General features: G+C 44.0%; 1 protein-coding gene across 1 annotated transcript in view; it reads right to left on the bottom strand.

The window, feature by feature from the left end:
* Positions 1-728: 728 nt before the first annotated feature.
* LOC129815686 (ephrin-B1-like) overlaps positions 729-21,871 on the bottom strand; it is a 78,580-nt gene continuing 57,437 nt past the window's right edge. The window contains exons 4-5 of the mRNA XM_055869713.1: positions 11,634-11,765; positions 729-5,153 (exon numbers count right to left, since the gene is read on the bottom strand). Coding sequence (XP_055725688.1) covers positions 4,762-5,153; positions 11,634-11,765 — 524 coding nt within the window. The 3' untranslated portion in view covers positions 729-4,761. The remainder of the gene's footprint in view (positions 5,154-11,633; positions 11,766-21,871) is intronic.

The raw sequence follows: 21,871 nt of genomic DNA, 5'->3' as shown, positions 1-21,871 counted from the left end.
ATTTAAAACATAGGCTTCAGATGGAACACCTGTCTTACAGAGACAGATCAAAGTTTTGGATGTAAAATAATGATAAAACAACATTTATTTTGTTCAGCTAAGAAATTTGGCTGTTGAAATATACACTGCATGTACACAATATTAGGAACACCTTCCTAATATTGAGGTGCACCCCCCTTTTCCCTCAGAACAGCCTCAATTCATTAGGGCATGGACTACAAAGTGTTGAAAGCGTTCCACAGGGATGCTGGCCCATGTTAACTCCAATGCTTCCCACAGTTGTGTCAAGTTGGCTGGATGTCCGGTGGGAGATGGACCATTCTTGATACACACAGGAAACTGTTGAGCGTGAAAAACCCAGCAGCATTGCAGTTCTTGACACATTCAAACCAGTGCGCCTGGCACCTACTACCATACCTCGTTCAAAAGCACTTAAATCTTTTGTCTTTCCCACTCACCCTCTGAATGGCACACATACACAATCCATGTCTCAATTGTCTCAAGGCTTAAAAAAATATTCTTTAACATATCTCCTCCTCTTCATCTACACTGATTGAAGTGTATTAAACAGGTGACATCAATAAGGGATCATAGCTTTCACCTGGTCAGTCTGCCAGGTGCTCCTAATGTTTTGTACACACACAGGGGTGCCTTGCGTAAGACACATTCTACTGTGCAGGGTCAATGCACCATATGTTATAGATTTTTTTATAAAAGACGACACCAGATAAATCCATAGGAAAAATTTATTTATCAATATGCAATATCAGGATTTCAAACTTGGCTCATGGAATTTCCATTCCATAGTAACTGGTTATGTTGAACATGGGTGTTGAAGCTGCGTGTGAATGAAAGGCGAAATATATGAACATGGAGCAGACGCAAAAAAACAAATTCACTGGGATTGCATACATGTACATTGAAAATAATACTGAATCATGAACAGAAATAAAACAATGACAATAATGATTTACTGAGGGCAGGGAAAGTGAGCAACCAGTAACACTGAACACGCCATTACTGTTTAAACTGTATTGAGCAGGAAAACCAAACCAAATAATGTAGATATTTTCCTTCTTACTCCTATAGCATGGAGATGGTCACACACTTCAGCTATCAGGTTGCTAAGCACTGCTGTAATATTTTTCAACTATGCGAGTGGCCTGGCCACCATACACAGCACAGCAGAGGTGGGCTGAAATTGGCTGTGTGGCTGATAGCTGAGGAAATGTCTGGGGCTTGAGCTGCTTTCTCATTAGAGCGAGCCAGAGATAATATCGTGATAATCTGCGGAGGTCAAGAGAGCGTGTCCATTTCACCTTGAGGGGTGTCGAAGGACTGAGATAGAGCCATGTATGTTGGCCTTATTTATTTCCCAAAGTCGCAAGCTCAGCAGACCTCCTCCAAGCACGATGCTTCTTCTTCACCTTGGACTCTCACGACTAGAGATGGAATTACTGTATCCTTGGTCAGTGAGACCATACAGAGAGTTTAGGGAAACTTGCACGGAAAGATGCCCGGAATAATGTATTGCTCATCTGACTATTTCAGCATGGGTAAAACATTTCTTTTTTTACCTTTGGAGCATTGTATTATACTCAGACTCATCTTGATCAAAACATCAAGGCATCAAGTATTTACTTGGTTGCTCACCATACCCTGTTTTTAAGATCGCTAACATATCCATGGATTTCAAGAGGTGACTGTGTCACAGAGAACATCTATCAAATGTATAGGAGAGTATCTGGCCCTTCTCTAGACTCCCAATCCAGTCCCCACCCACCCACAAACAGTCTGTGACAGCAAGAATGAAACTGAGGGGAAATAATGTTTCTCATGTTGTATGTATGTGGTGAACAATGATACAATTTTCTTCTTTCCTTGTAAGGCCTGGCACTTAAAACACCCGCTCTAAGAGATTTGTGTCTATAAAAAAATCAAGATTTATACAAAATGTCTTTCCAGAAACACACCTATTTACAAAATTCTGCATTAAAAAAACACATTTTACGATCATAAATGGGTCTCTATTAAATCTAACTTTAAAATGGTACTTTTTCACATATTTACATTATTTTAGGCCACTGTACTACCAAAAATAAAAAACAAACAATAAACAAGCAGTAAAAGGACATCACATGTTACTTCTAGGACTACAGGGTATTGTGTTACTGTAAATAATTGAAGATCACACAGTGGTGTACACATTATCCTTAAATATTGTGAAGATGATCATTGTGTAATAAACTATACCTTTACCCAATGACAAACAACACACAACAATAAAACAATGCTTGTTCAATATCTAAAGAATTAGGATTCTGTTTGTTACCAGTTGGTCATTGACTTAATTTGAGCTTTATTCTTAACACTTTGATAAAACTTAGTTACAGTATAATTCAGTTCAAAACAAACAAAATGTTTAAAAAATGTCAAATCATGGTTAGAGTCATATTTGTATATGTTGTAGACATAATTTATTTCTGTAATGTAAGTGATAATGTACAAGACACCGGGAAGGCAAAAGTCAACTTTGAGGCTATTTTTGAGCGAAACAATGTTAATTTATCCAAATAAATCCAGACTGAAAAAAAAATATATATAATGTTTCAAAAGAACAGTCAATCTGCTCTAACCCTCAAAGCAAACAAATATGTCAGTCTAGTCACGTCCATCTAAATAACAGTGAATCTGCTCTCTTATCTGAAACAATGCCAACAAACTGGTAGCACATGTCCTGCTCTCGCTGATAAACTTCTTAATAACTTAAAATAATCTCAATGTTATCAACATGAAAAGTATGCCAGAGTAATTCTACTGTAAATACATGACAGTATCTATCTTGTTTCAAAATAAACACACACGACTAGACTATGGGACCCACTTAAGTACATGGAGATAAGATATTGAAACAGAAAACATGTGTGATGATTCATGTTGAAAACAATTTGGTACCAGTGTAATCTTGCCTGGTCTTTGAGGATGCCAGGTGATAGGAATGGTAAGTCATTAGTCCTCCTCCTGAAGACACCAGAGATGTTTTAGCGCCATCCCTTTGCGGTTGTAACAAGGGTAAAACTCTTTAGGAATTAAAAAAACCTTTTTGTGAGTAGGAACAGTTTAAGATAAATATGTACTGTATTGCAATTACATTTGTACAACCATTTGTAATGTAGCAGAATCATTACTTACTTTAAGTGTCCACTCTGTACCTCTCTTGTCTGCGCTGTGTTTTTTTTTAAAGGTTTGGTTTTCACATCATCGCACAGTTGAGGAGAATAGGGACTGGAGCTGGTTGCCAAACTCTTTCCATTGTCCTCTAACAAGCTTTTATGGAGATGCACAGCACGTTGGACATTACCTGCATCCCTTCTCATTCTGAGCACACGACTGATCCAGGCACCATGCCTAAGTGGCTATGAATGAATTCAGACTCAAACATGAATGTGGCAAACAATAAAACCATCCTTAGCTACATCCCTAGCATTCCACTGTCTCCGGGCGCAGAACTATCACTACAAATGTCATACCGTTAGGTGAACGCAAATCATTCCCTCCGAAGTCATCCAATTCTTCTGAGAGCACGGCCTTTAGGTGGGAGCAAAAGGCTCTGCTCCTTTGATAACATCTTAATTGCTTCCACACTTTTTTCTGCTCAAACAAATTTGATCTTGTTATTCTTTTTCACAAAGGGGAAAACTCGGAATGAAAACCCTCGAGGCCACTCAGACACAGAAGTGACCTGTCATTTTGAAACATAACCTTTTCATTTTCTTAAAATTTATTTCAGTCATGATGACCTCTCACCGCAATTGAGTATGAGCTATTTGTCTTTCATTAATTCACATCCAGGGTGAGAAATGTTCATTGCTAGTTTTTTCCCACCACAGTTGCATACCTGACTTTGCCTGTTCTGACACGCTTAAAGAAATATAACAGGAGACACATACTGAACACAATTATGGGACCTACATATGTAAGTGTTTTTTTTTATAAACAGAAAGAGTGGACAAACTCAAAATAGCCATTAATGACAGAGATCGTCCTACATGTGACAAAGTATCAGTAAAGGATACATGAAAAATATTAATATTTACCATAATATAGTATGTATTAACTAGATATTCAGTAGAAATATTAATATTTACCATAATATAGCATGTATTAACTAGATATTCAGTAGAAAAGAAACACAATGTTGAAGGAGCAAACACTGGTGAAAAGGAAGCTACTGTAGGTGACTGATAAAAAACAATAGCGCAGGTAAAACACATTTGTTGTGAAAGGGAAGTGTATTTTCCTGTCATCACACTGTGCCTTTTTCTGTCTCTGAGCAAACCATGGAGGCTTCATTACAGGAATGGAGCCCATGAGTGACAGCCCTATTGCAGGGTCCTTTGTTTGTGTAGTATACCCTGTTTGCAACTCGTCTCCATTGTTAGAGTGAAGGCTTCTCTACGCCATAGGCTTTACCATCTTATAGTCTTCTCAGACACACAGTATAGCAAAACTTGGGTGAATTAAAATTTCTAGCTTGAAGCAGGAAGAGAAGACGACACAAACTCTTCAAAACCTGCCTTTGGCCTATCCGGAAACATAAAACATGTTTCAACTACTGTGTCCAGGACAACCTTCTTTCATTTCTGTTCTTGTGTCACTATTTTGAACATCAAAAGTGTCTTTCAACATCAGACGGACAAGGTAGTAAAAGGTAGGCCAGAATTCTCCCCTACAGCAAGCATCCTAGACATAGTCGTTGCCTCAGACCTTGTAGTAGATGTTGGCTGGGCTTTGCGCTGGCATCTCTTGGACTATATAAACCGGATGGCCGTATTCCCCGCTCACCTTCTCATAATGGGGGCAGTAGTTGTTTTCTGTAGTCCGTAGCGGGATGATGATGTCACTGGGTTCGGAGCCGGCGTTCCCAGAGCACTTGGGGCTGGCCAGCGTGCTGAGTGACAGAGCGGTGGTCCGCTGCTGGGTGTGCTTGCGGTTCCTCTTCTTCAGCTTGATCAGCAGGACGATGAGGATGATGATGATCAGGAGGAAGATGACGCATCCCGCCCCGATGACTGCAAACAGCGTTGGCTTGGAGGCAAAGAAACCCTCCGCTGAGTCGGACGAGTCTGACTTGTTGTCCTGGTTCATGGTGTCTGTGGATGGAAGAAAAAAGGAATCAGTTAGCAGCAGGGAAAGAACGAGCAGTGGTCTGCTTGGCAGACTGTCAGACAAAGCTGTACTGTTGCTGATCATGATAGAGGTGGAACCCTGCGAGTGTGCAAATGGGTTCTCAAAGAGAAAAAAGGCTTCTTCCATTATTCCTCTGAATTGAGTGAGTAACTAGGGGCTTCCTGACTGTGTGGCCTTTGTGAGCATGTGGGGGTGTCAGTTTTAGACAGATGATAGCTCATTTCTTCTTGGCATGCATCTTGAGAGCGAGGGGAGGATTAAACTGTGTATGTTTAGCCATATGTTATAACTCCACATGAGGGGGTAAAGGAAGAGAAACTGTTTAAATGTATATTACCGGCTTGAGGGAAAAGAAAACACCAGTCTCTCATTAGACACAGAGGATGAGGACTGAGTCCAATTAGAGTGGCATGCCTATTTCCTGTGTGGTCCTGAAGCCTCCCTCCCTAACCCTCCCTCCCCTTCTTCACTATTTATACTCCGCTGCATCCCAGCTCTGCCTGCCTGGAAGCACAGTTTCCACCGCTGCCTGTCTGTCTGGGAGCATAGCTTCCACTGCTGCCTGGGAGCATAGCACACACTGCTGCTTGTCTGCCTGGGAGCATAGCGTCCACTGCTGCCTGTATGCCTGGGAGCATAGCTTCCACTGCTGCCTGTCTGTCTGGGAGCATAGCTTCCACTGCTGCCTGTCTGCCTGGGAGCATAGCTTCCACTGCTGCCTGTATGCCTGGGAGCATAGCTTCCACTGCTGCCTGTCTGTCTGGGAGCATAGCTTCCACTGCTGCCTGTCTGCCTGGGAGCATAGCTTCCACTGCTGCCTGTATGCCTGGGAGCATAGCTTCCACTGCTGCCTGTCTGTCTGGGAGCATAGCTTCCACTGCTGCCTGGGAGCATAGCGCACACTGCTGCTTGTCTGTCTGGGAGCATAGCTTCCACTGGTTCTTGTATGCCTGGGAGCATAACTTCCACTGCTGCCTGTCTGTCTGGGAGCATAGCTTCCACTGCTGCCTGTCTGCCTGGGAGCATAGCTTCCACTGCTGCCTGTATGCCTGGGAGCATAGCTTCCACTGCTGCCTGTCTGTCTGGGAGCATAGCTTCCACTGGTGCTTGTATGCCTGGGAGCATAGCTTCCACTGCTGCCTGTCTGTCTGGGAGCATAGCTTCCACTGCTGCCTGTCTGTCTGGGAGCATAGCTTCCACTGCTTCCTGACTGCCTGGGAGCATAGCTTCCACTGCTGCCTGCCTGCCTGGGAGCATCGCTTCCACTGCTGACTGCCTGCCCAATGCTGCTGCCGCACTGTCAAAACAGAGACTGCTAGCTACAGTGCCTTGCAAAGTATTCATCCCCCTTGCCGTTTTTCCTATTTTGTTGCATTACAACCTGTAATTGGAATAGATTTTTATTTGGATTTCATGTAATGGACATATACAAAATAGTCCAAATTGGTGAAGTGAAAAAAATTCTAAAAACGACAAATGGTGCGTGCATATGTATCACTCCCTTTGCTATGAAGCCCCTAAATAAGATCTGGTGCAACCAATTTCCCTCAGAAGTCACATAATTAGTTAAATAAAGTCCACCTGTGTGCAATCTAAGTGTCACATGATCTCAGTATATATACAAACCTGTTCCGAAAGGCCCCAGAGTCTGCAACACCACTAAGCAAGGGGCACCACCAAGCAAGCGGAACCATGAAGACCAAGGAGCTCTCCAAACAGGTCAGGGACAAAGTTGTGGAGAAGTACAGATCAGGCTTAGGTTATAAAAAATATCTGAAACTTTGAACATCCCACGGAGCACCATTAAATCCATTATTAAAAAATGGAAAGAATATAGCACCACAACAAACCTGCCAAGAGAGGGCCGCCACCAAAACTCACGGACCAGGCAAGGAGGGCATTAATCAGAAAGGCAACAAAGAGACCAAAGATAACCCTGAAGGAGCAGCAAAGCTCCACAGCGGAGATTGGAGTATCTGTCCATGGGACCAGTTTAAGCCGTACACTCCACAGAGTTGGGCTTTACAGAAGAGTGACCAGAAAAAAGACATTGCTTAAAGAAAAAAATAATCAAACACATTTGGTGTTCGCCAAAAGGCATGTGGGAGACTCCACAAACATATGGAAGAAGGTACTCTGGTCAAATGAGCCAAAAATTTTGCTTTTTGGCCCTCAGGGAAAATACTATGTCTGGCGCAAACCCAACACCTCTCATCACCACGAGAACACCACCCCCACAATGAAGCATGGTGGTGGCAGCATCATGTTGTGGGGATGGTTTTTTATCGGCAGGGACTGGGAAACTGGTCAGAAATGAAGGAACGATGGATGGCGCTAAATACAGGGAAATTCTTGAGGGAAACCTGTTTCAGTCTTCCAGAGATTTGCTGGAGGTTCACCTTCCAGCAGGACAATGACCCTAAGCATACTGATAAAGAAACACTTGAGTGGTTTAAGGGGAAACATTTAAATGTCTTGGAATGGCCTAGTCAAAGCCCAGACCTCAATCCAATTGAGAATCTGTGGTATGACTTAAAGATTGCTGTACACCAGAGGAACCCATCCAACTTGAAGGAGCTGGAGCAGTTTTGCCTTGAAGAATGGGCAAAAATCCCAGTGGCTAGATGTGCCAAGCTTATAGAGACATAGCCCAAGAGACTTGCAGCTGTAATTGCTGCAAAAGGTGGCTCTACAAAGTATTGACTTTGGGGGGAGGGGGGGGACTTTTTATGCACGCTCAAGTTTTCAGACTTTTTGTTTTATTTTTTGTTTGTTTCACAAAAAAATATTTTGCATCTTCAAAGTGGTAGGCATGTTGTGTAAATCAAATGATACAAACCCCCCCAAAAATCAATTTTAATTCCAGGTTGTAAGGCAACAAAATAGGAAAAATGCCAAGGGGGGTGAATACTTGCGTAAGCCACTGTACGTTTACACTGGGGATGGAGGGATGGATTCCACAGTGAACCAAATCTCAGCTCTTATTATTTGTTCATTTATTTTGCAGGGTAAGATGACCTTGATGAAAGCGGAAGGAAATCCCATTTCAAAGTTGGCAGATGGAAAACAACAGACTATTGATCGTACATGAGACCATAGAGCCCAATGTGTGTGTTGAAGGCAATGGAAGTCTGTCGGTCCCCATTGCTTTTATTTTCCTGCTTGTCAAAAATATGTTGAGTGAACAAAAGACTAGTTTGTTCTCGCTCACATTAATGAAGACCACCTGCCAGTTAATAAGAGGACGTTATCGTGACACGGAACATTGGCTTTCCTCAAGATCGTCTGAATGATTATGAAACACTAGAATTATTCAAATTACTTCTGGGTGAACAAATTTTCACATTTGCACCTAACTGTAAGCCCATGCCAACACTTCAGAATGTTCTGAATAATTTATAGAAATCTATTCTGGCTATCTCTCTACCCAGTTTAATTTAGATGTTGAGCATGAATGACTGTACAGAACGTGTTATTTATCATGTGTTTTCCTCACATTCTACGGAGACCGCTTCTGCTTCCAAAAAGCTTAATAGCTCAGGAAAAATGTGCATACAAATTAAAGAAGTTTAACCTCTTTGTATTACAGAGAAAACAACATTTTACATTTAAATTGATTGAATGATTGGCAGAAGGAAGCAGTTTCCCTTGTTAAAAGCATTTTTCTGAATGCTTAGTCCCCTCTTGTACTCCCTGTTCACCCACAACTGTGTGGCCACACATGACTCCAACACCATCCTTAAGTTTGCTGATGACCAGATGGTGGTAGGCCTGATCACCGACGACGATGAGACAGCCTATATGGAAGAAGTCAGTTACCTGGCAGTGTGGTGCCAGGACAACAACCTCTCCCTCAACGTTAGCAGGGCAAAGGAGCTGATCGTGGACTACAGGAAACGGAGATCAGAGCACGCCTCCATTCACATCAACGGGGCTGTAGTGGAGCGGGTCGAGAGCTTCAAGTTCCTCAGTGTCCACATCATTAAGGAATTAACATGGTCCACACTCACCAACACAGTCGTGGCGGGGCATGACAACGCCTCTACCCCCTCAGGAGGCTGAAAAGATTTGGCATGGGCCCTCAGATGGGCCCTCAGATCCTCAAAAAGGTGTACAGCTACACCATTGAGAACATCTTGATTGCCTGCATCACCGCTTGGTATGGCAACTGTTTGGCATCTGACCACAAGGCGCTAAAGATGGTGGTGCAGACGGCCCAGTACATCAATAGGGCCGAGCTCCCTGCCATCCAGGACCTCTATACCAGGCGGTGTCAGAGGAAGGCCCGGAAAATTGTCAAAGACCCCAGCCACCCAAGCCATAGACTGTTCACTCTGCTACAGCACGGCAAGCGGTACCGGAGCGCCAAGTCTGGAACCATAAGTCTGCTGAACATTTAATTAAATGGCCACCGAACTATTACATTGACCCTTTTTTGCACTGACTCTCTTACACTGAATCTATGCACAATCACTGGACTCACACACTCAGACATTATTACACTGACACTCCAACACACACTACATATGCTCACACCCACACACACACACACACACACACACACACACACACACACACACACACACTTTCACACGCTTCACATACACTGCTGCTACTCTGATTATTATCTATCCTGATTGCCTCGTCACTTTTACCCCTACCTACATGTACATATTACCTCAACTACTTCGTACCCCTGCACATTGACTTGTTACATGTACTCCTTGTATAAAGCCTCATTATTTATTACGTTACTATTTCTTACTTTTTAACTGTGCATTGTTGGGAAAGGGCTCGTAAGTAAGCATTTCATGGTAAAGTCTACACCTGTTGTATTTTGTGCATGTGACAAATACAATTTGATTGGAATTACCTATGATATCTGTGCTCCTCTGTCAAACAGGGCGATGCTTCAACACAACAAAGGCAAAACATTGTAATGAATATCTCACAGTATTTTTTAACTTTATAGCAGAGGGATAAACCTCCCAAAAGTATCCCCAAATGTTTAAATGATGAAGTATTTGTAAGTTGAAACGTATCATTTTGTTCCTGCTGGCAGCTCTGACAATAAACCCATGCATATTGTGTCTGCTGTCCTGACTGGCTTTGGATCAGTTGTGTGCGTTTGGCCGAGTTCAGCTGTGGAGCTGTGCAGACAGGCATGATAAACCATCGACCTTTATTACATTCCTCTTCACCCGAGGTATGAGAGCTCTCGGGTAAGTCAGACTCAACAGGTTGTTATGGCGGCGCTCTTCTTCCTTCTATGCAGTTAAAGGAATAGGACAGAAACAAAAGTTCAAAGAAACACACATCAAGAAAAATGTCTGCCAAACCTTCACATTGAAAGAAAACTGCACTGTGGGAGACTTGGCAGCTGTCCATGATGAGAGGGAAGGCCACTTTTTCCAGACCATCTGATTTTATTTTGTCCTGCAGCAGAGCCAGAACCCTTGGGCCCAAATGACTTTCTAAACCTATATAAACTTCAGCATTTTCTGCTTCCCCGTAAAAAAATACCATTCTGGTGACTGAAACCCTTGCAAAATAAATACAAATGGATCTATCCAATATGCAGAAATCCTGCTCTTTATCTGCAGCTAGATCTCAGCCTGACAGCTAGGATTTTAATTTTTCATTGCCACACTTGAGCACCGTGTCTATCCACATTACTACTCGGCATAATTAAAAAAGTGGATCAGTGTAACTTTCTCAAACCAAAAGGATATAATGTGTGTGTGTGTGTGTGTGTGTGTGTGTGTGTGTGTGTGTGTGTGTGTGTGTGTGTGTGTGTGTGTGTGTGTGTGTGTGTGTGTGTGTGTGTGTGTGTGTGTGTGTGTGTGTGTGTGTGTGTGTCCACAAAAATTGTAAACAAACAAAAAATTTTACCAACTGGGGACATTTTGTTAGTCCCCACAAGGTCAAATGCTATTTCTAGTGGGTTTAGGGTTAAGGTTAGAATTAGTGTTAAGCTTAGAATTAGGGTTAGGTGCTAGGGTTATGTTAAAGGTTAGGGTTAAGGTTAGGTTTTGGGAAAATAGGATTTTGAATGGGACTGAATTGGGTTTCCCCACAAGTTTAGTTATACAATACTGTGTGTGTGTGTGTGTGTGTGTGTGTGTGTGTGTGTGTGTGTGTGTGTGTGTGTGTGTGTGTGTGTGTGTGTGTGTGTGTGTGTGTGTGTGTGTGTGTGTGTGTGTGTGTGTGTGTGTGTGTGTGTGTGTGTGTGTGTGTGTGTGTGGCGGATGTGGGGGAGCATTGTACAGAGAACAATGGTTTCACAGAGTGGGATACAGTATTGGAAGCAAACCATGACCTTTTGGCATTGAAGGTTACAGTCAAATCTTGAACACTGATAATAAGGACTAGAGCACAAAACCGGGAAACAGGGGGCATACTGTGGCAAATACTCCTTTTCCCACAAGTCTGAGCATCCTCACCTTTGTTGCCTGGCTCCACGGCTCCACCCCTGCCCCCCTTATTATTTGGTTTGGTGGTTGTCTCCTTCACAACGTTTTCCTCTTGGCTGGGCTTCTCTGTTATCACTGGGTCCGGTACAACTGTGTTCGGGTCTGCAATTTGGACGAAGAACGTTAACAAAGTTAGATTCCAATGTGAATATTGTAAATGCTGTTGGTCCTTTTAGTATCATTTTCCAATAAAGATTTAAAATGGGGTGTGGAATGGGAGCCATAGTAATCAGTTCCTTTGACCCCAATTTTATGTCCTAATTAAAGCCAATGAATATAAAGTCTGAGGCATGCATGACAGTGTCTGCTATAACCTGCCAAATGAAGCTCTAAAAAAGGCATTAGTCATTTTTTGCGGTAACACTTTACTTGACACATAGAGTCATAACACGCTATGACACGATCATAACCATGTCATAATATGTCATAATAGCTGACAACCTGTTATAATGTGGTCATAACACTGTCACAACACATATTTAGACCTGTTGTGACACAGTATATTGTGTTCATTTATGACTGGTTATGACGCCTCCATAAGAGTGTCAAAACCCCAAAAACCTACCACACAAGGCAAAATATTCCATTACACCATAGCCTACGTGTTAACTGTATAGTTATGCTTGTTTTTTATTGACCATATTAAATTATTATATTAATTGCATACACATTGATGTCAGACACGCACCTACCCCAATGCTCTGTTGCTGATGACTGGGATGACTGCAGGAGCAGATTTCAGGAGCAGGACAAGACACCCTCTTTTTGACTGATAACTGATATAACGGCATGCACGTGATAGGCCTATCTGGCTTATATGATTATGATGGTCAGAATGCTTCTTGAAAGTGTCATAAAGTGTATTTTCTTAGTCCAAATAAAGTGACGAAGGTTGGTCATAATGCTTTATGACAGTGTCATATTTTCTATAAGCTATTTAAAATATGATGGAAAAAAACATGACTGTAAAGAATTCATTACAAACAAAGGACTTTATAAACAAACTTTCAAACAAAAGGAAACTTCTTAGCAGGGAAATCAATTATCTGAACAAATAATTTGAATAAATGTAGGTGTCATAACCAGCCATAAAATAATGTAATATACTGTATGTCAAAACAGGTGTAAATATGGGTCATGACAGTGTTATGACCATATTATGACATGTTATGTCAAGTTATGTCAGCTGTTGTGACATATTATGACATGGTTATGAGCGGTGTCAAGTAAAGTGTTACCCTTTTTTCATTGTTCCCCTGAGTGTCATCAATGTAGAAGCATAAGGGGAGTAGTCTGAATACACTGGCATTAAGGGAGATTTCATCGACTGGAAAATCATTGAAGTGTACATCAGAGGCTGGTGGTAGGAGTTAAAGGAGGACAGGCTCATTGTAATGGCTGGAATGGAATACATGGAACAGAGTCAATACAATAAATAGAACAGTTTCTATATGCCTGATGTGTTTGATACCGTTCCGTTATTTGATACCGTACCGTTATTCCATTCTAGTCTTTACAATCAGACTTTACTTCTCCCACCAGCATCCTCTGGTGTACATATGCTGTTTTACTTCCCCTCCTCCCAAGAGAACTATGTGATCTTGGAATTATTTTACTCTAATAGTTTCTAGAAAATATTCTAAACTAAATCAAGGAAACAAGAAGCACTTAAATGTCCAATTGTTCTTTTGTTAGAATGGCATTTTTAAGAGCCCTGCTGGAGGTCTAGCAGGGCCTAAAATAGTGTATAAGAGATCATACAAAAGATTTTGCTGTGACTCATGTGGATGATGTTAAAAATATTTGTTAGTCGGATGTGATTAATAAGGAGCATCCAGATGCTGCACTTGAAGAATTTATGAAATTTCTTCTTCCAATTATTGATAAACATGCACCTGTTAAGAAACTGACTGTTAGAACTGTTAAGGCTCCATAGATTGATGAGGAATTTAAAAACTGTATGGTTGAACTGTGTGGCTGCACACCTGACTGGCTGACTTACTGCAAATTGATAAAATATGTGACTAAACTCAACAAAAAGAAGAAACTGTATTGTGAAGCCAAGATCAATGATATAAAGAATAATGCAAAAAAAATTGAGTACTTTAAATGAAATTATGGGCAAAAAATGTTTTAAGTCCATCTTTCATCGAATCAGATGTCTTATTCATCACAAAACCATTTGATGTTGCTAATTATTTTAATGATTACTTCATTGGAAAAAGTGGAAAAACTTAGGCAGGAAATGCCAACAACAAACTGTGAGCCATCGTACTCACGCATTTAAAAAAAAAAAAAAAAAAAATGAAAGAAAAGCATTGCAAGTGTAAATTTAGTAAAGTTAGTGAGGGAGAGGTGGAAAAATTATTGTTATCTAATCAATAATGACAAACCTCCTGGCATTGACAATTTATATGGAAAGCTACAGAGGATGGTAGCTGACTCTAAAGCCACTCCTATCTGTCATTGTTTTTGTGTACTGTTGTACATGCCTGTAAGTCACGGTTTGTGTACGTTGTATTTTCTGAACTGTTCAGTTCCCCTTGTGTGTTGGGGCATTTGTTTTAACTGGGGGAACACTTCTCAGTCACCTCAGGTGAGTAAGCACCAGACTCACCCAGAACCCCCTGCTGGTCACATGTTTGTGTTGATTTTTTTCCTTGATTTTTTCCCCTCTTCCTAGCATAAGGCACTAGTCGATTCAGGTGCAGTTGGGAACTTTATGGATCGCGAACTCGCCATCAAGCTAGGTGTTCCGCTTGTGCCGATAGATTCTCCCTTCCCCGTGCACTCCCTAGATAGCCGGCCATTAGGGTCAGGGTTGGTCAGGGAGGCCACGGTTCCACTGGACATGGTGACGCAGGGGAATCATAGGGAGCGTATAAGTCTCTACATTATCGATTCGCCTGCGTTTCCAGTGGTGCTGGGGATTCCCTGGCTGACTAGTCACAATCCTAAGATTTCGTGGAAACAGGGGGTTCTCCAGGGGTGGTCAGAGGAGTGTTCTGGAAGGTGTCTGGGAGTTTCCATCGGTGCCACGTCGGTGGAAAGTCCAGACCAGGGTTCCACGGTGCACATCCCCCCCGAATATGCCGATTTGGCAATCGCTTTCAGTAAAAAGAAAGCGACTAAATTACCACCTCATCGTCTGGGAGGGGATTGTGCGATAGATCTCCAGGTAAACGCTGCGCTTCCCAAGAGTCACGTGTACCCATTGTCCCAGGAGGAGACGTTGGCTATGGAGACATATGTCACGGAGTCTCTGGGACAGGGGTACATTCGGCCCTCCATCTCACCCGTCTCCTCAAGTTTCTTTTTTGTAAAGAAAAGGGAGGGAGGTCTGCGTCCGTGCATTGATTATAGAGGTCTAAATGCTATCACAGTGGGGTTTAGTTACCCACTACCTCTCATCGCTACGGCGGTGGAATAATTTCACGGAGCACAGTTCTTTACAAAACTGGATCTCAGGAGCGCGTATAGTTTGGTGCGTATTCGGGATGGAGACGAGTGGAAAACCGCGTTTAGTACCACATCGGGCCACTATGCGTACCTCGTCATGCCGTATGGATTAAAGAATGTTCCAGCCGTCTTTCAATCCTTTGTAGACGAGATTCTCAGGGACCTGCACGGGCAGGGCGTGGTGGTTTATATTGATGATATTCTGATCTATTCCGCCACCCACGCCGCGCATGTGTCTCTGGTACGCAAGGTGCTTGGGAGACTGCTGGAGCATGACCTATACGTCAAGGCTGAGAAGTGTGTGTTCTCCAAACGAGCCGTCTCCTTCCGGGGTTATCGCATTTCCACCTCGGGGGTGGTGATGGAGTGTGACCGCATTAAGGCTGTGCGTAATTGGCCGACTCCGACCACGGTGAAGGAGGGTTTGCCAATTACTACCGGAGGTTTATCCGGGGTTTTGGCCAGGTAGCGGCTTCCATTACCTCACTGCTGAAGGGGGGCCCGGTACGTTTGCTGTGGTCGGCAGGGGCGGACAGAGCCTTCAATAGGTTGAAGGCGCTGTTCACGGATGCACCCGTGTTGGCGCACCCGGACCCCTCTCTAGCATTCATAGTGGAGGTGGACGCGTCCGAGGTTGGGGTGGGTGCCGTGCTATCACAGCGCTCGGGTACTCCACCAAAACTCCGCCCCTGCGCTTTCTTTTCGAGGAAGCTCAGTCCAGCGGAGCGTAACTATGATGTGGGGGACAGGGAGTTGTTAGCGTTGGTCAGGGCTCTGAAGGTATGGAGACACTGGCTTGAGGGGGCTAAGCACCATTTTCTCATCTGGACCGACCACCAGAATCTGTGGTATATTCGGGCAGCTAGGAGACTGAATCCATGTCAGGCAAGGTGGGCCATGTTCTTCACCCGATTCCGGTTTACTCTGTCGTATAGACCGGGCTCTCAGAATGTAAAGGCTGACAAACTGTCTCGCCTTTATGACATGGAGGATAGGTCCACCGAGCCTACTCCCATCCTTCCAGCCTCGAGGCTGATGGCACCAGTGGTATGGGAGGTGGATTCGGACATCGAGCGGGCGTTACAGGCGGAGCCTGCGCCTCCTCAGTGTCCGGCTGGGCGGAAGTACGTGCCGCTTGGTGTTCGGGACCAACTGATTCGGTGGGCTCACACCCTACCCTCCTCGGGTCACCCTGGGGTGGCGAGGACAGTGCGGGGCCACCGGGAGAAGTATTGGTGGGCCACCTTGGCTAGGGATGTTAGGGTTTATGTCTCTTCCTGTTCAGTGTGCGTCCAGAGTAAGGATCCTAGGCACCTTCCTTGAGGGAAGTTACAACCCCTCCCCGTTCCACAACGGCCATGGTCTCACCTATCCGTAGATTTCCTGACCGATCTTCCCCCGTCTCAGGGGAACACTACGGTTTTGGTGATTGTGGATCGGTTCTCTAAGTCCTGCCGTCTCCTCCCATTGCCTGGTCTCCCTACAACCCTACAGACTGCGGAGGCGTTATTCACCCACGTCTTCCGGCACTACGGGGTGCCGGAGGACATCGTCTCTGATCGGGGTCCCCAGTTCACGTCCCGGGTATGGAGGGCGTTCATGGAGCATCTGGGGGTCTCGGTCAGCCTGACGTCCGGTTATCACCCCGAGAGTAATGGGCAGGTGGAGAGAGTGAACCAGGAGGTGGGTAGGTTTCTGCGGTCGTATTGCCAGGACCGGCCCAGCGAGTGGGCTAGGTACGTCCCATGGGCGGAGTTGGCCCAAAATTCACTCCGTCACTCCTCGACTAACCTATCTCCGTTCCAGTGTGTGTTGGGCTACCAGCCGGTCCTGGCACCGTGGCATCCGAGTGGGTGCAGCACTTCAAGGAGACCTGGAGGGCCGTCCAGGAATCCCTCAAACAAGCCAGTGGATGGCAGAAGAGGAGTGCTGACCACCACCTCAGTGAGGCCCCCGTTTTTGTACCGGGGGACAGGGTATGGCTCTCGACCCGAAACCTACCCCTCCGCTTGCCCTGCCGGAAACTGGGGCCGCAGTGTGTAGGGCCCTTCAAAGTCCTGAGGAGAATAAACGAGGTGTGTTATCGATTACAACTCCCTTCCTATTATCGTATTAACCCTTCGTTTCATGTGTCTCTCCTCAGGCCGGTGGTAGCTGGTCCCCTGCAGGGCGGTGAGGTGCCGGAGGTCCCTCTTCCCCCTCTGGACATCGAGGGGTCCCCGGCGTACACGATACGGGCCATTCTGGACTCGAGACGCCGGGTGAGGGGCCTGCAGTACCTCGTGGACTGGGAGGGGTACGGTCCGGAGGAGAGGTGCTGGGTACCAGTGGGGGACATTTTGGATCCGTCAATGTTGAGGGATTTCCATCGCCTCCATCCGGATCCAGCCCTGCGCCTCGCCCTCCGGGTCGCCCTCGAGGCCGGTGTCGGCGTGCTGCGGGAGCCGCGTGTCAGGGGGGGCGGGTACTGTCACGACTCCTACCGAAGGTGGCTCACATTCCTGTTCGGGTGGCGCACGGCGGTCGTCGTCACCGGCCTACTAGCTGCCACTGATTTTTTTCCTCCCCCTCATTGTTTGTTTATTGGTTACACCTGTTTGTAATTAGGTTGATGAGTTGGGCTTTATTACTGTTATTGTTTTTGTGTACTGTTGTACATGCCTGTAAGTCACGGTTCGTGTACGTTGAATTTTCGGAACGGTTTAGTTCCCCTTGTGTGTTGTGGCATTTGTTTTAAGTGGCGTCGTTTTCACCTAGGTGGTGATTAAAGTTACGCTACTCTGAACTCTCTGTCTCCTGCGTCTGACTCCTTCCTCCACTACACCCATGGGCATTACACATAGTCAACTTACATTCAGCATTGACACACACACTTACCCCGCCAGACATGCCACCAGGGTTATTTTCACATTCTCCAGGTCCATAACAAATTCAAGGAAACATACAGTACTATACAGAGCCATGAGTGCATGGAACTTCCTTCTATCTTATATAGCAAAAGTGAAAATCAAACCTGGTTTCAAAAAACAAATATAGCAACACCTCATGGCACAACGCCTCTGCCCCATGTGACCAATTTGTTGTGTGTATGTACCAACATGTATGTGTAATTGATAGATTCACACACACACACTGCATGTTACCCCGCATGTAGGTTGGTCCTGCCGTACATACTTACACGTACGCTACGGTCACAAGACGCAGGCCTCCTAATTGTCCCTAGAATTTCTAAGCAAACAGCTGGAGGCAGGGCTTTCTCCTATAGATCTCCATTTTTATGGAATGGTCTGCCTACCTATGTGAGAGACGCAAACTTGGTCTCAACCTTTAAGTCTTTACTGAGGACTTATCTCTTCAGCAGGTCATATGATTGAGTGTAGTCTGGCCCAGGAGTGTGAAGGTGAACGGAAAGGCTCTGGAGCAACAAACCGCCCTTGCTGTCTCTGCCTGGCCGGTTCCCCTCTCTCCACTGGGATTCTCTGCCTCTAACCCTATTACAGGGGCTGAGTCACTGGCTTACTGGTGCTCTTTCATGCTGTCCCTAGGAGGGGTGCGTCACTTGAGTGGGTTGAGTCACTGACGTGATCTTCCTGTCTGGGTTGGCGCCCCCCCCCCCCCCCCTTGGTTTGTGCCGTGGCGGAGATCTTTGTGGGTTATACTCAGCCTTGTCTCATGATTGTAAGTTGGTGGTTGAAGATATCCCTCAAGTGGTGCGGGGGCTGTGCTTTGGCAGAGTGGGTGGGGTTATATCCTTCCTGTTTGGCCCTGTCCGGGGGTATCATCGGATGGGGCCACAGTGTCTCCTGACCCCCCCTGTCTCAGCCTCCAGTGTTTATGCTGCAGTAGTTTATGTGTCGGGGGGCTAGGGTCAGTTTGTTATATCTGGAGTACTTCTCCTGTCTTATCCGGTGTCCTGTGTCAATTTAAGTATGCTCTCTCTAATTCTCTCCTTCTCTCTTTCTTTCTCTCTCTCGGAGGACCTGAGCCCTAGGACCATGCGTCAGGACTACCGGGCATGATGACTCCTTGCTGTCCCCAGTACACCTGGCCTTGCTGCTGTTCCAGTTTCAACTGTTCTGCCTGCGGCTATGGAAACCTGACCTGTCCACCGGACGTGCTACCTGTCCCAGACCTGCTGTTTTCAACACTCTAGAGACCGCAGGAGCGGTAGAGATACTCTTAATGATCGGCTATGATAAGCCAACTGACATTTACTCCTGAGGTGCTGACTTGCTACACCCTCGATAACTTCTGTGATTATTATTATTTGACCATGCTGGTCATTTATGAACATTTGAACATCTTGGCCATGTTCTGTTATAATCTCCACCCGGCACAGCCAGAAGAGGACTGGCCACCCCTCATAGCCTGGTTCCTCTCTAGGTTTCTTCATAGGTTTTGACCTTTCTAGGGAGTTTTTCCTAGCCACCGTGCTTCTACACCTGCATTGCTTGCTGTTTGGGGTTTTAGGCTGGGTTTCTGTACAGCACTTCGCGTTATTAGCTGATGTACGAAGGGCTATATAAAATAAATTTGATTTGATGATTTGATGTTCTAGTTTTTAAATGTATGTAAAATGTAAAGTCTTTTGTCTCTAATGTCTTTTTCGTTATGTGTCGGACGCTAGTAAGATTAACTGTCACCTTTGGTGTCGGCTAAGGGGGATCCTAATAAATTTTTATATAAAAAAGTATATTTAAATGCAAGATGTTCACATTTATTTAACTAGGCAAGTCAGTTAAGAACAAATTCTTATTTACAATGATGGCCTATTTTTTTATTTATTTAACTAGGTAAGTCTACTGGGAACAGCCTTGTTCTGGTGCAGAACGTCAGATTTTACCTTGTCAGCTCGGGGATTCGATCCAGCAATCTTTCCGTTACTGGCCCAATGCTCTAACTACTAGGCTACCTGCTGCCCCAAAAAGTTGTGGCACCGTATCTCCACCCCCAAAACAATATCACACATCTTAACATGACAGCCTGTTTAAAAAATAAATGTCAAATCCATAGCTATAAATATGACCAAAAGGTTGTGTGCCTCTTTGGATGTTAACACAATATTTATAAAGGCATACTGATATTCATTTAAACAGCTCATTTTAAACCAGTTCATATTGCTGCTACAGTGTGCTATGTTCTCAACTGGTTTTGCCTTGGGACCCAACTTGAACCAGGTTGTCTCAGTCGCAATCCAATATTTGTAGCACCATTTTTTTCTAAAATGTCATCTGGAAAACTATTTTTTATACTATATTGATAGTAAATGTACCAATTATATGACAAGGGAACAACAGTCCCAACTTTTTCATTGTCAATAATTCCATTTTGCCCATATTCTTGATGAAGAATGTTAAGCTCTCTGGCTTGAGACCACAAAAATCAACCAAATCTGCGAAATAGCGCTGCTAATAACTATATTGAAAATACTGTGATTGAAGAAAAATTGTTCAGAGGTTAAATTATAAACAAATATAGGTTAATTATAATTTCTACACACTTTCTACCTGGTTTTAGTCGCTACCCATTCAAAACTTCATTTGGGTTGATACCCACAAGTTGCGAATCACTGATCGAAATGGCACCCTCAGTTTTCTCAGTTTGATTACAGTTAAGAGAACTATTGTGCCAGAAGCATTAGTGGTGTGATGTCTGCTACTGCTACTGCTGACTGCTGGTTCCTAATGTGCAGCACAACATATGGGGCTGTCAACAACAACTGAAGAATCTCCACCCCCAAAACAATTTCACACATCTTAAAATGACAGCCTGTTTAAAAAATACATTTCACATCCGTAGCTATAAATATCAAAGTGTTCAATTCAGCAGTTTCAAACATCGACAGGCCTTGCTCTTGCTCATTATACTAACATTGTAAAAGTTTTGGTTAGAGATGAGAGAGAGGCCATCAAAGTCATCAGCCTCCATTTAAACTAACCAGCACACGGTTCCACACCATCTAATTTCATGGGTTAATTGTCATCTGATAATTACATAAAATTCAATGTTCATACACAAATCAATAAATTAAATCTCAGTGTGCAGTAATACAAGAGTGACTCAGTATGAGGAAGTGCATCAGCTGATTCTGACATGGTCTGTTGTTACATGGAAAAGTCTAAACGGGATGCATGGGACATCCCAACTCTGAAGTCATCCCATTGAATTTGACATTGCAAATGGTTAAGGTAAGGGTTAAAGTTAGGATTAGGTAAGATATATGGTTAGGGTTAAGGTTAGGTTAGGTTTATGGTTAGGGTAGGGACGTCTCAAGGATTCTGGATAGCACTAACTGTCGTTACATATTCAGATATTAGTCATGACTTTTATTTTTACTTTTATTTGTTCATTGTTTTGTGTGTTGTTTACAATCATACTTTAGTGACCGTTGTCCTGGATGAGTCAGTGTAATAAAAACAAAGGAACGATACTATTTCCTCATTACTTCATTGTATGTGATTTGTTTCTCTGTGTCCACATTATTTGTGGCAATAGAGTTTCTATGACTCACTGGTTGAAAATAAGACGCGATCCTTCAGCAAACACACAGCTGAATGTACTATGACCTAGCGTCAGTAACGTCATTGCTCCAAATCATAAAGAAATAAACTGTTGCATTCCAACCGTAACAGCCTGCACAAGAAAGCAATGTTAATGACATAGCCTATCTAATCTTTTGACTGTTTCCTAGCTCCTATCATAGTGGTTACCGTGTATTAAACACAGCCTTATGCAAACAAGTCTTGAGA

Source organism: Salvelinus fontinalis, chromosome 2, assembly GCF_029448725.1.
Source record: "Salvelinus fontinalis isolate EN_2023a chromosome 2, ASM2944872v1, whole genome shotgun sequence".
NCBI classification, from domain to species: Eukaryota; Metazoa; Chordata; class Actinopteri; order Salmoniformes; family Salmonidae; genus Salvelinus; species Salvelinus fontinalis.
This window is presented reverse-complemented; position numbering and strand designations above follow the sequence as displayed.